Genomic DNA, 17,784 nt, shown 5'->3' on the forward strand with positions numbered 1-17,784 from the left:
TTTGCTTATGCATAGAATGTATAATCTGACATTATTCATGAAAGATAATTCATAATTAACCATAATTTTATGTAGCGCTCGAGCATATACATTAATTTCGTAGTTCAGACAAAAATGAAGCAAATTGTTTTTAAAAGTTTTTAGTTTGCACAAAATAAAAATAGTGACATCAGGTAAGCTAAATAATAAAAATCTTACTCTAACTAATAAATTTTAAGTAATCCATGATTAAAAGTCATTTTCTAAAGAAAAAATTCCAGTTATAATTATGTTAATTCATCAGCTTCTCATAAAAATGTAAGCTGATAAAAATAAACAATGAAACTGTAATACTAAATTTACAAAAAAATTTTTACAAAACAAATTTACATTTATTACTAAGTTAGTATGTTATCTACAAGAAAATATTATAGGATGACTAATTAACGTAAATAATGCTGCTACCCGTGAATGCGTCGTTTTTCAGGATCATTTTTTTAAATTTTTGAAAGTTAATAAGATATAGTTTTACCAGAACAGTGTAGAGACAGCGACATTGATGCAATGCACTTAGTAATTGAAAACCTTCAACGGGTATATTACTAAATAGGATTTTGGAACACACTCGTGATTGCAAAAAACATAATTTGAATTATAGATGTCAAAACTGAAGTTATTACTGTTATTTATTTATTTTAATTTATTTATTTATTGAGCAATCACGATTGCTTATTCTTCTTATTTGACAGTCCTTGACGTTGGGATTATTTTTCAGCTTGGACCAGCAGCACCACCGCCCACCGGCGCAGCGGCGGCACGGCTGCTCTGTTCCTGAGCACTGTCCCCCGAAATCCACTTCTGCTGGGTGGTGGCGTCCATGTCCCTCACACGCATACTCATACACACTCGCCAACGCGTGAGCGCCTTTACACACATACACAGGCCTACGTGCACACACTTAAGCCTGCACACACACAACTATACACACATAACCACCCAGGAGGAGGGACATGCTTGGGGGGGGGGCATTTCTAGAAACAATAACTCTAATGAGTAGGGTCTTGTCGCAACTCGTGATTGCGAAAAACATAATTTGAATTTAAAGTTTCAGAATTCAAATTAGATTTTTTTTTATTTATTCTTTTTTTTTTGAGCAATCACGAATTGCTTAATGTTCTCACTTGAACGTTTTAGGCTTCCATTCGTCCGTCCATCCTTTAAGTTCATTTTTTCCTCCATTTCTATCTGCGGAACCATCGTCGACCGGCTTCCCGATGCTGCTTCTCCAGCGAGCTGCTGGACGGTAGCTTCCATATCCTACAAGCACACGCACGCCTGCCTATATACATACACACGCGCCTGCACACACACACACATACGCCCGCACACCACACACGTAAGCCTACATACGCAAACACACACTCGTGATTGGGAAAAGCATAATTTGAATTTAAAATGTAAAAAAATGAAATGTTCTTTTTCTTTTTTTAAATTAAGGAAATTTTGTAATACTTAAGCTTCTGTTAGCCTTGCGTGAAGTATTTCGACTATTTCTCCTAAAATTGGAAAATTTAAAAATAGAAGCAAAGTGTTGCACAGTCTTTATATAGAAACTGAGATAATTTTCAATACAAGGGATGTAAACAAAATGCAACAAGCAATCTAAAATTTTATGGGAATATTTTATTGATTTGATTTATTAATTTGTACTAAATCCAAATGAACATTCCGCTCACATGAGAAATTTCTAAAAAAAATCTAATAAAATAATAAATTATCGATAGCAATAATTTTAATATTACTTACAACAAGAATATTTGCAACAATTAGGCATAATTTTGAATTAAAAAAAAATAAGTTCAAAAACATATTGGCTGAAATAAATAAAAAGAGTTATCATTTTAGTAAAGCTTTAGTTATTACTCCATTTTGGTCAAAATTCAGATTTAGTTTTAGCCAGCATTGAAAGGGTTCAAAGTCAACAGCAACTATATACTGGTGTAGCAGAAACGTTGCACCTTAGTTCAAGAGACATAAAGCATCGTTTACTAACTTCTTAAAAACTCTCTTAAAAATTAAGAAATAAATATATTCAATTCCTACAACATTATTCTACGAAATAGATTAAGAAAATCTAGATTTTTTGGATAACATTTGAATGTAAAATGTACATTTTTCATATTTGTTTAAAGTTAATTTTTACGCGCGGACTTCATAACTAATATGTTATTACGAATTCATTACAAAGAGTGATGCCAACATTTTTTTTTTACAGAAATCATTGGAGTTTTCTGCAGTTTTAATACACGAATCAGGAATGTCAAGGCATAAAAACTTAGCAAGAGACAGGTAAGGAATTTTAAACAGTAAAACAGTTTTTTGCAGGAAAGTCATTGTGTTGATTGCTCTTTTTTTTTTTGGAATAGTCAGCTACATTTTACATTACAATAAAAACATGAACAAAACTAGAAGCGAAGAAATATTGTTTTTTACTTTTTTGCATTCTTTTAAACATTATTTTTTTTAAACTAAAATATGGGCCTAAAATTTCATTTTACTCACTCTCAAACAAATGTTAATCACTCTTCTCGGCTTGACCGCACGTGCATACATTACTTAAGAAGGTATGAAAGACCAAAAAGAAAAAAACATTTTGACGATTCCCGAGCTAATCACCACGAGTTTACTTGTGACGTCTGTATGTATGTAAATCGCTTAACTGAAAAACGGTACGCTGTAAAATTTTAAAATTTTGCACCTAAGTTCTGAATTAGGTCTACTTTTGCACCTCTCCTTTTGGTTGCATTCGGATGTTTCAAAAGAGGTTTTTTGCACCTTTTTGGAGAAAATCTGTGCACAAATAAGTGGTGTTATAATTTGGCGACCATGCTATATATGGCGCTAAGCTTTATGCGGAAATGTTAGGAATTGAAAAAAAAAGTGGGCGCCCTTCTTTGATGGCCCCAACGAATGGACAATGTGAAGAGCAAAATTTTTAATTTCCCTCCTGACGGTCAGAAATCTGGCATCACAGATAGATTTATCATATGGGCTCTGATAGCTCATATCAGCTGATATGAGCTATTTTTTGTACGACATAGAGCTAACACAGAGCTCTGAGACATTTGGAATTTGACGGTTACCCAGTTCATTTTATTTAAGAACTGAAAGCTCCTCACAAAATAAACCATTAAGTTGTTTCGATTGCGAATATCGTTGATTGAGAAGGTATTGAAAGACTTGTTTCCATGTTCTTTATAAAGAAGACTGAATTCCTATTGCTGGCAAAAAACACTCTTAACGACATTAAAAAGTAAGATATAATACAATCTAGGTGTCAGTGCTCACTGAAAATGAAACCTAATATGAAGTATCAGTCTGCAAAATTCACTGTCGTCAAGTAGCCAAAAAGTAGGCTATGAAATTAATGAAATGTCTTCCAGAGTTACGTGCATTTTAGATCAACTTGTACTTGACTCCGTTTGTAAATTTATGAAAAGTTTTTATACTTTTTTTTATTTTTCCTTTATATAGTTAGTTTTAAATTATTTCATCTTAATTGATTAGATTAATTCATGTTTGATTATATAAATTTCGTACATGATAAAGTACAAGCTTTAAAGTTAAAGCAATAAAGCTTTGAAACAGAGTTTTAATGTCATTGTTATAAATGAACATTGTAATAATACTGTCAACAGCTTTTTCAACAGAGAGAATGACTTCAATAAATTTGTCACGAAAACAATCTGATTTTATTTTTTTTACCAATTTTTTTTTTTAAATTTTACGCATGTATAAGTAATCAATTGTTTTACTAGCACATTGAGATTCGTTTATTTCATTCAAAGATACAAAGAAATATGTACCAGAATTTTTCTATTATTTTTGTGATTGTTTACACTATATCAAGCAATACAACTTTTCTTAGATAAATTAGCTTTTATCTTTCATCTAGTCATCACTCGTAAAAAAAATGTTATTTAAAAATTATAATCATTACGTTATAATAATTTTAATAAACAAATATTTACCTAAAAATATCACTTTCCCGAAAAAAAATTTTTTTAATGAAAATATTTTTCAAAACTTTGAAAAATCAATTTTAGTGTCGGTAATATTTTTCATGAAGAATCATTTGTACGAAAATACATATTTATTTTCATTAAAATATGAAGCATAAGCTCTTTGTATACCATATAGCGGATTTTAAAATATAAAGAAACGGACATATTTTAAATGAACCATAATCTCTTTCAGATTAGAAAAGATAGTTGATCGAGGAAAAGAAACTGAAAGAGTGTATATTAGTTTGGGTCTAATGTCAATAGAAAACAAGGATTTCCACAGTGCCGAGAGATGCTTCAAAAAAGCTCTAGTGGTTAGTAAGAATTTTATCCATTTATTAAATTAGTTTTTTTAAACAATATTTTTACACATAAAAATGGATATAGGTTATGAGAATCCATTTTTATTTGCTTCATTATATTTGTTTTCAATGTTACGATGAATTTCGTCACACAGTGCCAAAAAAAGATTTTTTTTCCTTCTAAACTTTGTTATTATTTCAAGCCTCAACTGTAGAAAGAAAAAAAAATTAACTCCAAATGTTGCCAACAAATAGAAAAACTGGTAGAGGCAATACCAACTAACTACACAACGTACTAATCCAAACCCACTAAGTTTTATTGCCTGCTGAAAATTGATCCATCATGAAGTTTGGTGGTTTGTATTCTAGGCCAGAGGTGGGTAACATTTTTACGAGTAAAGCCACATTTGAACTAGGCAGTAACAAAAGAGGTTGCATAAGTTGACAATGTAGCAAATGTACATTTATATCATTGTCAGTTTTTGTAGCTAAATTACTCTTGTGGTACTCTGCAAAAATAAATTTTAAAAAGAAATATGTAAACTCTTATATTTATTACTTAACATAAGCTAGTACAATAAAAATATTTATGTATTTACACAAGGACACTCGTTACATTTAAAAAAATAAATACATAGTTAGATGCAGCTGCAAATGAAAATTATAACGTAAAAATTTGAATATTTATTTCTAAGTATTTTGAATTACATTCTGAAGAAATTTATTCGAAAAATAATTAATAAAATAAGTAAACAATAAAATTCATGAGCTGCAATTCATGAATACCATGTACTTTCTTTAATTTTCTAAAGCATTATACGTCAAAAGGTGCCGAGGAAAAAAACGGGCAATCTGAAGTCTTTGCAAAAATTTAAAGCAAATGAATAAGAACAAATCGAACAAAATATACTAGAATTAGTACAATGAAAAAATAGACAATTAAAAAGGAGTTAAGAACACTTGCTAGGGAACAATTCTACATTTCAACAAAATAGCCCTAATTTTCACTGTGTCATAAAGGTTTTAAAATATTGTTGTACATTTGAATTAAAGAGCTGGAAAAAAATATTTTTCATTTAAGGTAGGCAAATACCAGAAATATTTTTTTTCTTCAATATTCATTGCACCTTTCTAAAACTTCATACTATTACTTTATGTGACATAACACATTTTGACTACTCATTTGTTGAAAAATAATTTTCTGTAGAATGTTTTTTAGTAAAAATGCCATACTTTTAGCAAAAACCAACATTTCTAGTGCATTCACATTTTAATAATTTTTAAAACTTTTTATGTCTATTCCCCCTGAGAAACGTGCTTTTTGTCCCCTAAGTTTAATTGATTATTATTTCAAAACCACATATTGTATGTACATTTACTTTTCAAGTTTTATGTAATTGCCATTTTTGCTAAGTTTCAAATCTGTAGAGTAAATACTTTTTCGTTGGCGTAAATTAAAACTTAGAAAACGTGGTTATGATAAAATAAAGAAAGAAAAAGCAAATTTCAGTCATAAGCAGTGCATTTGAGCTTAGTAATGTCTTCTAGTTTTCTCAATAGTTCATCGATTTAAAAAATAATTTCAGATTTAGAAAGAAGAACACTGGAGCTCTTTAAATTTCTCAAAATCTCAAAATCTTTTTTTTTTCCAAAAATTAGGGTGTTTGTTTACCTGAAAATCAAAATAATGAATATTTTTCACGAACTACGCAACACAGAAGCTAATAATACACCATTAAACGAAACACTCCTCATTTTTTCACCCTCAACTTTGAACACTGCTTTTCACCACCCCATTATAATTTAATACTCAACCACAGATATTTCTTTTATAAAAGCATACTTTTTTTCTCAGATGCGTAGGTCGTAGAAAAACCATACTGTATTGTCATCTTGTCGAATCAAAAGCCACTTGTTCTCTCAATCCTCAGGAGAGAACCTTGTGAATCACGTCCTTAATAATTCTCTTTTCCTCACCCCCGTAGAAGAAGCCCGATTCCAGGGAAGCTCTGTTCAACTTAGCACTGCTTTTATCGGATCATCACAGGCAGTCTGAAGCGGTCTCTTTCTTGGACCAACTCCTAAGGGTAAATAAATAAATACTTTAATTTGCAAGACTGATTATTTATCAATACTTCAGCAGGAAATCCGCGAGTTGTATGTATTTTTGCTTTTTTTTTTTTTTTTAGAATCACGTCTTTTCGACTTTGCTGTGAGAAATGAATAAATAACTAAAATTAATAAACTAACTAAATGGAGATTTTAAGTCTATGAACCACAAACACCCCAAAACAATGGTATTACACCGTTTAAGATTGAAACTAACATAGAACACAAATAATACATATATTCATGCTCGCAGAAAAACAAGGGCAGGGTTAATTAGAGACTAAGATCTCTTCTACATGTGGCGGTTAACTGAATTAACTTTTGGAAAAAGTTGCCTGTTAACTAATTAAGAGGCATTTTTTTGTTGTGTCCACATCATTGAGAAGCGAAAAAATGGAGGGAGTGAAGACTTTCATTTGTGAAGGAAAGACCCCAAGTCACGTGATAGATCTTAAAGAAAAGCATTGGAAGAAATCAGGTTCCTTCGTTGTTGAGTCACATTACTTGAGCTATTTTCCCAAGCTTTTGCTTAGCCAATGATTAGACTTGCTCCCTCCATTTTTATTCCTGCTCTAAGGTCCGCAAGAGGCAACTTAGTTGATAAACTTTTCCTCTTATAGGCGGAATTTGTTCTAGCAGCTGCTCCTCCAACGCTGTTAAAAACTGAACCGAGCTGACTCGCATAGTTTACTCGTGTATAGAGTGCGTATTTTGCTATTTAAGCTCTCTGTTTTTCATTTCCGTTGCTTTTACCGGATATCTTTATATTCAAAAGCTCACTATTTTGCATTGAAAAAGGATTTCCTTAAAACTCTGAAACACGTGTCTGCAGCAATGCGTAATTTCGTGTTACAAAACGCACTTTTACTTATATGCACGAAGTGCGTATTTATTCATTTCTCATCTATAACCAATCTATATAGTATACAATCAAAGATATTTATCCTCCGCCACCAGTTGCCGACACTAAACTGGAAGCAAACCAAAACATTACTTTGAAAATGATCTACTTGTTTCAAGTACGTATGAAGTTACTGGCACGCACCCAGTAACTGTTTTAATGGTTTTATCTGTTTAGAAATTTATTCAATTGCCTTTTAGTCTGTGAACTTTTTATGTGTCTTTTATATTGTGAATAGTTTCTGCGAAATGCTACAAATTTAACTTTAGCTCTCTCTTTATTAGATTAAGCTGAAATTACTTCTTAGAAAATATGTCAAGGATTTTTAAAAAGACCAACAAAATTGTAATTTTTACATTGACATTTTGTTATACCCTACAATGTTCGTAGTTATAAATACTTATAATATAGAACTAATTTTATCTATAAATATAAACAAAAGTTATTTTCCCTTCAAAACATGCACTTAAAAATGACATTCTTTAAAAGTCCAAAAATGTATATTTATTTGAGTCTTTAACAGCCGCTCTACATTCCAAGTACACAAATTGAGCTGCATCATAAAAATAAGACTATTAGGAATGCATTTCAACAACTCAAGCAGACATTTTTAACAAAAAAAAATCTAATATTTCAAAAATGTTTCCATTTGGGTGCATTGGCATGTTACATTAAGTTTTTATTTTACTAAGGCTTTAAATGGGTTAAACTTTACACTAGTTTTTCTCTCAAAACATCAAGTCTACTTTTGACGATAAAAAAAAAAAAAAAAAAAGTTACATACTCTTATGCGAAATTTTATTTAGAGCTACTTTTTAAAGTTGATGTTCCTATTTGCGAACATTGGCGATTTAAATGTTAATTTGGCATTTTTATTTCAATTGGTTTGATACAGAAAGGCACAACCTTTAAGGATTTAACTGACAAGTGCTCATGTGCATTAGGGTGTCCCAAGATATAATGGCGAAAAAAAAAATTGTGAAATCGAATACGCATACCCTCCAAATTTTTTCCTTTTCACCTCAGAAACATGAGAAAAAAGTTTTATTGCAATAAAATAACGGGAACCCGTGCCGACTTGAGGTCAAAGTTGGACTTGAAATCCTGTACAGCGACTACAGTGGAAATATTGCTAACTGTATAATTCCTTACTACACGTGACATCAATTTATTTAAAGCAGATATTTATAACAATATTAGACTACAAGAAACATTACTGTACATATTTTTATTTCAATGTTTGCTTTTTGCAGTCAGGATAGAGCTTCTGGTGCTCTTGAACGCAACGTAACACAAATTGTTTTTATTCCTCCTCATCAGTTTGTAAGCAAACCATGAAAGTCCTGCATCATTTTCCCCGCTTTTTCAGTTGTATCGTTTACTGCTTTAAACATTGAGACAGTCTTTTTCACATCAAAGAATGAAATATTATTGACCATACCATAAAAGCTGGATGAATTTTTGTCGAGCAGCTTTTGAGATAACTGGGTTCACATTTTCGTACACTTTTTCAAAAAGCTCAAATCTTTCTTGGGTGCTTTGAGTGCCAAAATGCATTGGAACCATGGTTTCACGTATATTGTTACTACAAACAAGCAGACATCAAACAATGTTTCATTTTCCTTCGTATCTAATTTTAGTTGTGAACTAAATAGTAATAGTTTTAGGGAGTAAATCGCTCGATCCGTCCATCGAGCTTGTTGCATGACTCCCGGTGGTCTTATTTTAAATTCATTTTCTGTATCTCCTACTAAAAATATGATAGGCAGTTCTATCAACTCTTGATAGTCATCCTTGACCGTAATATTAGTGAGTTCAGCACGGTAAAAGTCAAGTAATTTTTCCAAGTTAGGGTACAGTTCGGAACAACTCCGCAGCTGCACTGTATTTTAGTGGGATAGATCAGTTCATATATATGATGGCGGCAAGCAAAGAAAAGCATTTCTCTATCATATATTTTCTCAAGAATAGCGCAAGAACCACTTAAAGGACCTGTTTTGGAAGCTTCAGTATCACAACAAAGAGTTTTGAACTTTGTCTTCGAGATTCCAATCTAAAACTGCCTTTCAAACAGCCTGTTTTTATTCTTTTCCTGTAGAATTATCCAGTTTAGACTCAGCAATGAGTTGTGAAATAACTATAGATAAGCGATATTCTTTTGATTTTTGAGCACTCAAAGCAGGCAACACTTTTATATCCCAAGGTAAATTCACTATATGTGGTACCTCGTACACTTAAAGCCAATTTTTATTCTTTCCTCGTGCTCCTTCCGCTTTTCGGTTCAAATCTTTGAATTGAAGATACCTATGGGAAATCCATCAATGTTAGACCCAAGTGCGTCAATAGTAGCTTCAAGAATAAACACATAATCTCGTATACTTAGACACCTGTCCAATGCAGCAACTGACTTTGGAGTAATAAAATGGCTCCTCATTACATATTTACTTGTTCCAGGTTCTGATAATTCTTGTTAAAGGTTCTGGAATACTTGTTCCAGGTTCTAATATACTTGTTCCAGGTTCTGATAAACTTGTTCCAGGTACTGCTTTATATGTTTCAGGGAAATCTTCTGAATTAATATTTTCACTGGAGCTCGAAGAGGAAATTTCTTGTACAGGTTCATACAATTCCGAGGATGTTGAAGCGGAATCGTATTTCATGCGCCTGTTTTCTTCTTTGACAGCTCAAAGTCGAGCCCTTTCCTCTTTATCTGCCAGTTTTTTATCCACCTTACCTAAAGTGACCACGTCGGTCGGGCTTTATTTGGAGTTGCAAGGAAATCCCATCTTCCTCTATTTTGATTAGCCGAAGTGCATCAGCATGTGCAATATTGAATAAATTGTTTAAATTACTCTCAAATTCTTGTTGACGCTGCCTAAATACTTCCTGCAGCTTTTTTTTTTTTTTGCTTTTTTTTGTAAGTTTCTCCAAATTTGATACAGGTTTTTAAGTTTATTCACACAATTTGGCAACGATTTGGTGGGAATGAGTGCCTTTTCCCAAAAGATAATGCATTTCCGAATGTCGAGATTTGCACTTTCATTGATGGTTAAATTTACTTCTCAAATGTTATAAAACAAAACAGACAAAACTTGTCCGTTAGAGGGAAGTTTCAAACCTGTAACTTGGTGTTTTACGACTCCTATTAAAAATACAGTCGAGCCCGCTTAATGGAATAGGCAATTTGCCAGGAAAAATTATTTTAATAAGCGGAATATTCCATTATCCGGGATAAAAATAACACACATCAACGGTGTAGTACATTGGAATTTTATTACATTAAGCGGGATATTCTATTATCCGATATTCCATTAAGCGGACTCGACTGTATCTCTTTTTTCAAACTTCGCAATTCCAGTGCCATGTTTCGTTCCCTATGGAGCGACTATACTGCGCTCGCTGACCGAAATGTATTCGTACTGACACGTTTGACGGTTTGCAAATTGCCACGGATAAGCCCTCCCCCCTCCCCAACATATGTTTTTTCTGTTTTCATTTGTTTTCTGTGCACAATTTACAGCTGTTTTGAGCTTCTCAAAGTATCGCATTGCCAACGTTCGCTTGCTTATGAATACACGTGCTATTTGCACGTTTAGGCCTTTAGGCGCAAGTCGGCACGGGTTACAGTGCTTCAAATTGCATGAAACTTTTTTTACAACGGTTTTGATGTAAAAGGAAAAAAAATAAGAGGGTATGCGTTTTAAAAAAACGACTTTCATTTTTTGGGACACGCTAATGTGCATGCTAGCAAATTATTGTTTCACATAAATGCGAAAATACCAATATTATTAAGAGTTACAAAAAAAGTAACGAATTAATGCATTTAGGAGCATGTTATCTCTTCAGATAACAACTGAGGATCCTGCAGTTACTTACTACTAAAAAAATATAGTTCTTTTAAACAAAAGTAGATATCATCAGACGTTAACCCAAAACAAATCTTCCATTCTTTTGTACGAGGAAAATTTCTGATAAAAAATAATTAATTAAACTAGTCTCCAACGAGATTTTGTGCTCAGCAACAAATAAATGTTTTAGTATCAGTAGTATGACCAAACCACATTGTTTCTACTTGTCCAAAAAGCAACATGTAAAGGGCGATACTGCAAACGTAATTTTAACTACAATAATATAGTTTTTAAATAAAATAAATAGCATTAGACAATAACCCATTAGACAATAACCCTACAAAAATCTTACTCAGTTCTTATCTGCGAGAAAATTTGTGATAAAAATAAATTAACTAAATGAGTCTCAAACGAGATTTTATGCTCAACAATAAGTAAATGTTTCCGTAGACTAGACCTTTATTACCTCTACTTGTCCAAAATATAACATGTAAAGAAAATTGCTGAAAGTATAATATTTGCATTAGAAATAATGTAGTTTTTAGCTAAAAATAAATAATATTAGTGATCAACAATAATGAAACCTTCCTCAGTTTTTAAGTGCGAGCAAATTTCTGATAAAATTATTTAAACCAGTCCCAAACGAGATTTTGTGCTCAGCATTAAGTAAATGTTTCAGTTTGACACGGCCTCAATTACCTCTACTTGTATAAAAAACTACACTTAAAGGAGGATACTGCAAGCATTGTGCTTACTATAAAATTATTAGAGTTTTTATTAAAAATAAATAGCATAGGATTTAATCCTAATCAAATTTTGCTCAGTTCTTATGTGCGAGTGAATGTCTGATACAAATAAATTAACTAAAGGATTCCCAAAGGAGATTTTGTGCTCAGCTATAAGTAAATCTCTCAAAGTGACTAGGCCACATTAACCACTACTTGTCCAAAAAACAACGTATAAAGGAGAATACAGCAAGTAACATTATTTTCGTAGAAAAATATAATTTAATTCAAAAATAAATTGCATTGCACATTAGCCCTAATGAAATGCTTTTCAGTTCGTATGTGCAAGTAAATTTCTGATAAAAGATCATTAATTAATGGAGTCGCAAACAAGATTTTGTACTCAGCAATAAGTAAACGATTCAGTATGACTATTCTACATTTATCTTCTGTCCAAAACCATGCAAAAAGAGTATAACATTTACTGCAAAAATAATGTAATTTTAATACAAAAATAAATAGATATACATCAGCCCTAATGAAATCTTCTTTAGGTCTTATGTGCAAGAAAATTTCTGATGAAAATAAATTAATTAAACGAGATTTTGTGCTCAGCAATAAGTAAATGTTTCAGTATGACTCGGCCGCAATTACCTCCACTTGTCCAAAAAACAAAGCCCATCCCCACACAGCAAATCCTTCTTTCGGTATCAATTTCCACCATCGAAGCGACGAATCCAATTTCGCCTTCACACTGAGAAAGCTCCAGCTAACGACCCGTCGAGCGTGTCCTAATACTTTTCTCTTTCTTTTCCAGTACCATCCAGACCACATCAACGGCCTCATTTTGCTGGCCGATATCAACGTCAATCACTTCAAGAACCTGGATGTCGCTGAAGAGGTGAGATTCCTCTCTTCTTCCTTTCCTGCCCGCCCCCTACCCCCTCGAGCCTCATTTTGACCTGTAATTTTCTAACAGACGTCTCCTTTTTCTTTTCCGGTTACGACCTAACGCTCAAATGAAATTGCGAATAGAGGAAATTTGTCTGGGATTGAATGTATTTCATTATGGAGTATGTAGGCAACAAATGCAATTTCCTGCAATTTTCAGTTTCATTCGGGTTTCTTTTATTCAAGTAAAAAATGTGTATTATACTCTGTAACTTTTTATTAATTAGAAAATAAAATAAAGCGTTTTTTCTAACAGATATTTTTTTTCTACTCTCTTTGCTGTAAAAAACATTGAAATAACACCTCAAATACTATATTGAAAATATAAAGGGTGTCCCAAATTTGTAAATGTCCCCTCTCAGAGAACCGTTAAAGTTGATTTGTTATTCATGAACATCGGTTGGTATTTTTAGCTCAATTTTATTTTTAAACGGAAAATGAGCGAAAAATAGTTCGAGTGACAAAGGTTAAATATTTATATTAAATGCCATCGGAGCTGAAACTGCAAGCATTTTTTTTTTTTTTTAACTTTCAATTTCAAATTTTGGTCAGGTGGTATTTTTATGTACAGGACTTTAAAATGTTTTAAGATAAATGTATTCTTACGCCACCAGCTCGATTTGATACTTATTTAAAGATGGAACTCACAACTGGTAAGTCCATTTGATTTAAAGGTAAAAAGCACTGTTGTTTTGTATTACATATATGTTTGACCGAAAGGAATAAAAGAGAAATGACATTTTGTTTTGATTCTACTCTTCGGCATTTTGTTTGCTAATAGATTTGTTTGTTTTTCAAACAAGACAAAATTTGTTGGGACAAACCCGCTTATTAGAATATCGGTCAAAAGAATATCTCGCTAATGTATGGTAGGTACGGGTAATAAGGCCTACCTAAGGGAGATTTGAAATAAAATAAGAACTATGCATCCGAATTAAAATTGTAACATTAATTAAATATACAGATCAATTACTACAAGAAACTAACAAAAAATTGCTTTTAAAGCATGTTTTTCTGGTTTACTTTAATGAGCTAAACCTAAATGTATTTATCTATTGAAAATCATTTATTTATTTATTTACTAGCCGCCTGCGGCGACCAGCTGGTCCGCCTTTTTACGCCAAGGTTGCCGCCTTCGGCGGCTGATTAGACAATTTAGCGACGGTATAATCAATGTTTTCTCTATATATCAATATTGTCATTCACCTTTTTACGCCAATGTCGCCGCCTTCGGCATTTGCTTGAAAAAATTTCATGGCGGTATCGACCAATCTATATCTATATCGTTATTAATTTCAATAAAATATTTTCTAGACCTTACCGCTTTTCCGGGAAGCGCGCCACACACACAAACATCTTATTTTATCATAGTCGCCTGCGGTAACCAGCTGGTTCGCCCTCTTACGCCATTCGCCTTTCTATGAAAGCAGCCACCTACGGCAGCTGTTTGACTAACTTGTCATTTACCTTTTTACTTCAAGTTCGCCGCCTTCGTTGGCTGTTAAAATAAATTTGACTGCGGTATTAATCAATCCAGCTTATATTTTTTTGTGCCATTCACATTTTTACGCCAAGATTGCCGCCTTCGGATGCTATCTATCTTTACGATCTACCTCTAAATTTTCTTATCCGTCTCTATTTATTTTAACCTTCCAACCCATTTCCTAATAAAAACAAAAATCGCTAAAAAAAACCGCTTTTTTAGTTAAGTACAGCAAAAAAAGTTATCTCTAAAATTCCCCATAGTGTGCAAAAAGTAGCGTTTGACAAAGAAAAAAAATCTCGCTGTTTTTATTGAATTAAATGCGCACAACTATGAAATCTAACGTAATAAAGATACAGCAAAACGTCCTGCTTGTTGGGGGGGGGGATAAAAAAAGAAATAAATGCAATCCCTAAATAAAACAACAAAAAGGAAAGAAAAAAAGCAAGCGCTGCCGGAAAAACACGTGGTCACACGTCATAAAATGTAGAAGTAAGCTATATAGTTAAAAAAAAAAAAAAATAGCATCGTTTGCGATTAAGATTCCATCGTAAATATCGAATTGAAATCAAAGTAGTGACGTCAGAGGCATAAAAGATTGAAGAACGCTTTCTTCGACCGATGCGTGGAAAGACATAATGTGTTCAGCATTAAAAAAACTATAAAAAAAAAACTATTGCGTATTTTTGAGAACTTTTTTCTTCTGAAGAGGGCGAAATGTTTTTACTATTACCAACTTAAGTTTCAAATGAGGCTTTGATACTTCTCGCAAGATGATATTAGAAAAAAATAAAACCAGGAAAAAGCGCAAATTAAGGGTTTTTTCAAAAATTCATAAAAAATACAAAAATTGCTCAATTTTCAAAATTTTTTCATTCATCATATTTAAAATTAAATTTCCTACACTATAGTGCAAAAATTATTTGTGTGGTGCGTTTGGTTCGGGGTCTATGAGGTAAAAAGTGCAAAAAAAAACACATAAAACATTAAATAACTTTTTTTCAATTAAAATATCAAAAATCCGAGCCCGAGGTGCACATCTTCAGTAAAAACTGCACCTGTATACCAAATTTCATCTTTCTAGGCCTTACCGTTTTCCCGGGAAGCGCGCCACACACACACACACAAACATCTTATTTTATTATATGTATAGATTTATTTAATTATTTATTTATTTATTTATTGTAATTTTATAAGTTAATACCAAATTTTTCAAAAATTTTGGGCTAAATGTCTTTTTTTTTATATTAGCTTTCATTTTTAGTTAAATTTAGGTTCAGATCATCATAAAAATAAACCAGAAAAACATGCACGAAGGTTTATGGAAGTATATAAGAAACTTTTTGAGATATCACGCACGCAAAACAAGAAACCGGCACCTGAGGAAAAGAGGCTTAAAAAGCTGCTGCTAACATAAATCTCTAAGGGGAAAGTTTAGGCACTTTTACGATAACTAGAAAAGTTTTTTGCGTATGGTAATAAATAAGGTATCAAGTTGTTCAGAATTAAGTTATGCATAACATATATTTTTTCCAGAAAGTCGAACATTTTGAAGGTTAAAGGTCCTTAGACCCCTAGTAAAATTTTTACAAGTTTGAAAATTTTATAAGTTAAATCATAAGAATCAATCTGTAAGTGAGTTTAAATGTGTTGTTTGTTTTTTTTTTCTTTTTACAGTGCTACAGCAAAGTACTGGAAATTGATCATACCAACCAGAAAGCTCTCCACAATCTATGCGTACTACATTTCGAACGACAAGACTTTGCCATGGCCGAACGATGTCTTACCCACACTCTGGCACTTCATCCTAGCGTGCCCTACATTAGGCAACACCTACAGGTAGTCAGGAACATTCTTAAACAAGGTCCAGACAGGGTCTTCGGCCATTTGGCAGGATCCCATCCTGTCAGCTGACCAGTGACGTTGGATTTCTTCCTCCAAGAGCTTGCAATGAGTGAAGTTAGTTCATGCCTTCCTCGAAATATTTCTTCAAGAGACAGATGAATCTCCGTCCGCTTGGAGTAAAATTTAATCATTCTTGGGCACAGATTCCGTATTTTACGAGAACCAACATCGTAAACATGGATCGTTGTATGTTTCTTCAAAACTGTTCAAAGGATTATTCCTTCAACTGATAGCAAAGTGTCTGAAGTGCCGTTTTGTGGATAATGCAGAGTGAAAGGAACAACGGGCAAAATAGTTTTACGAGCATCAAATCGTAATCCAATATCACCTGCTTCGTCTTCTGTATGCTTCTTAAACTTTGACATTTTATATTTCATGCATATACTTGTGATAATCTAAAATGTATGTGGTTCTTAGTAACTCCATTCAGTTGAATATGGACAGCATTGCCAACTTCAGTCTACTGCAAAAAATATTTCCATACTTTCACTATAGTAAGATGAACTTATATTTCCATATTGACTCGATGTAAATATTTCTAATTAACGTGTATCTGAAACTGTTTTCCTATCTTGGATACATTGACAAAACATTATTGTACGATAATTGTGATTTGTTTTATTCCTTTTTTTTCCATCTTGTGCTGTCAAATCCTTTTCAAAAAATTTCCTAGGGGTAGTTTTTCTTGGTATATTTCATTACAAATACTTCAAAAACCTTTTGTTCTCTCTACCGGTCATTTAAAGAACACACTCAGTAATTAAACATGTTTCAATGTAGAGGGGTTTTTTAATGGATATTTTTACAAGAACTAAGTGATTTAAGTCTAAATTAATGACTTTAAAAAATATAAATGCAAATAAAAACGTTTTCTAAATATTGCATATCGAAAAAACTGCAGTGCATCAAAACTTCTGTATTCTTCTTAAACCTATGCGGCTTTTTTTTTTTTCTATTATTTTCTCCATTTACTTACATTCCATCAATTAAGCTTGTAGATCAGTTGACTTTTATACGAATTTGTCTCAAGTATGTTTTGATTTCATGTTTATCAAATGGAGCGGACATTAACTATTAATTTGAAAACAATGTTCGCGCCATTGTAGCATAAACCACTATTGTTTACGCACCATTGAAGTATAATTATTAATGCTTATTTTTGTTAGTGTACTTGCATATATTTGCATTACTTTATCAAAATTTTGGCATTTTGCAATTCAAAAAAATATATATTCATTGGTATCTTTCTCATGAGTTTAAAATTCCTGTACTGACGGAATCTTTTCACTGAAATATTTACGCCTAAAACTTTTTCACTTGTGCTTCTCATTCACTGTGTATACTGCATGCTTTTCTTCCGAATCATACCCATGTTTTATACTAAAATCACAAATGCACCATTGGAAAAAAAAAATCCAAGTCTTAAGCATAACTGCTTTCCTATACATAAGCATAATCACATAATCACATATGCATGATCACTGTGTGTGAATAGGAAACTAATATGACATCATCAA

At 32.4% G+C, this 17,784-nt stretch overlaps 1 protein-coding gene across 1 annotated transcript in view; it reads left to right on the plus strand.

Annotated features, from left to right (window-relative positions):
- The window catches only part of LOC129230329 (protein O-mannosyl-transferase Tmtc3-like), a 192,155-nt gene extending 175,879 nt beyond the window's left edge, over positions 1-16,276 (plus strand). Inside the window, exons 18-22 of the mRNA XM_054864728.1 lie at positions 2,255-2,328; positions 4,237-4,357; positions 6,331-6,432; positions 12,746-12,829; positions 16,040-16,276. Of these exons, the coding sequence (XP_054720703.1) occupies positions 2,255-2,328; positions 4,237-4,357; positions 6,331-6,432; positions 12,746-12,829; positions 16,040-16,276 (618 nt within the window). The remainder of the gene's footprint in view (positions 1-2,254; positions 2,329-4,236; positions 4,358-6,330; positions 6,433-12,745; positions 12,830-16,039) is intronic.
- Positions 16,277-17,784: the final 1,508 nt, after the last annotated feature.

The sequence above is a fragment of the Uloborus diversus genome, chromosome 9 (assembly GCF_026930045.1).
Source record: "Uloborus diversus isolate 005 chromosome 9, Udiv.v.3.1, whole genome shotgun sequence".
Lineage (NCBI taxonomy): Eukaryota > Metazoa > Arthropoda > Arachnida > Araneae > Uloboridae > Uloborus > Uloborus diversus.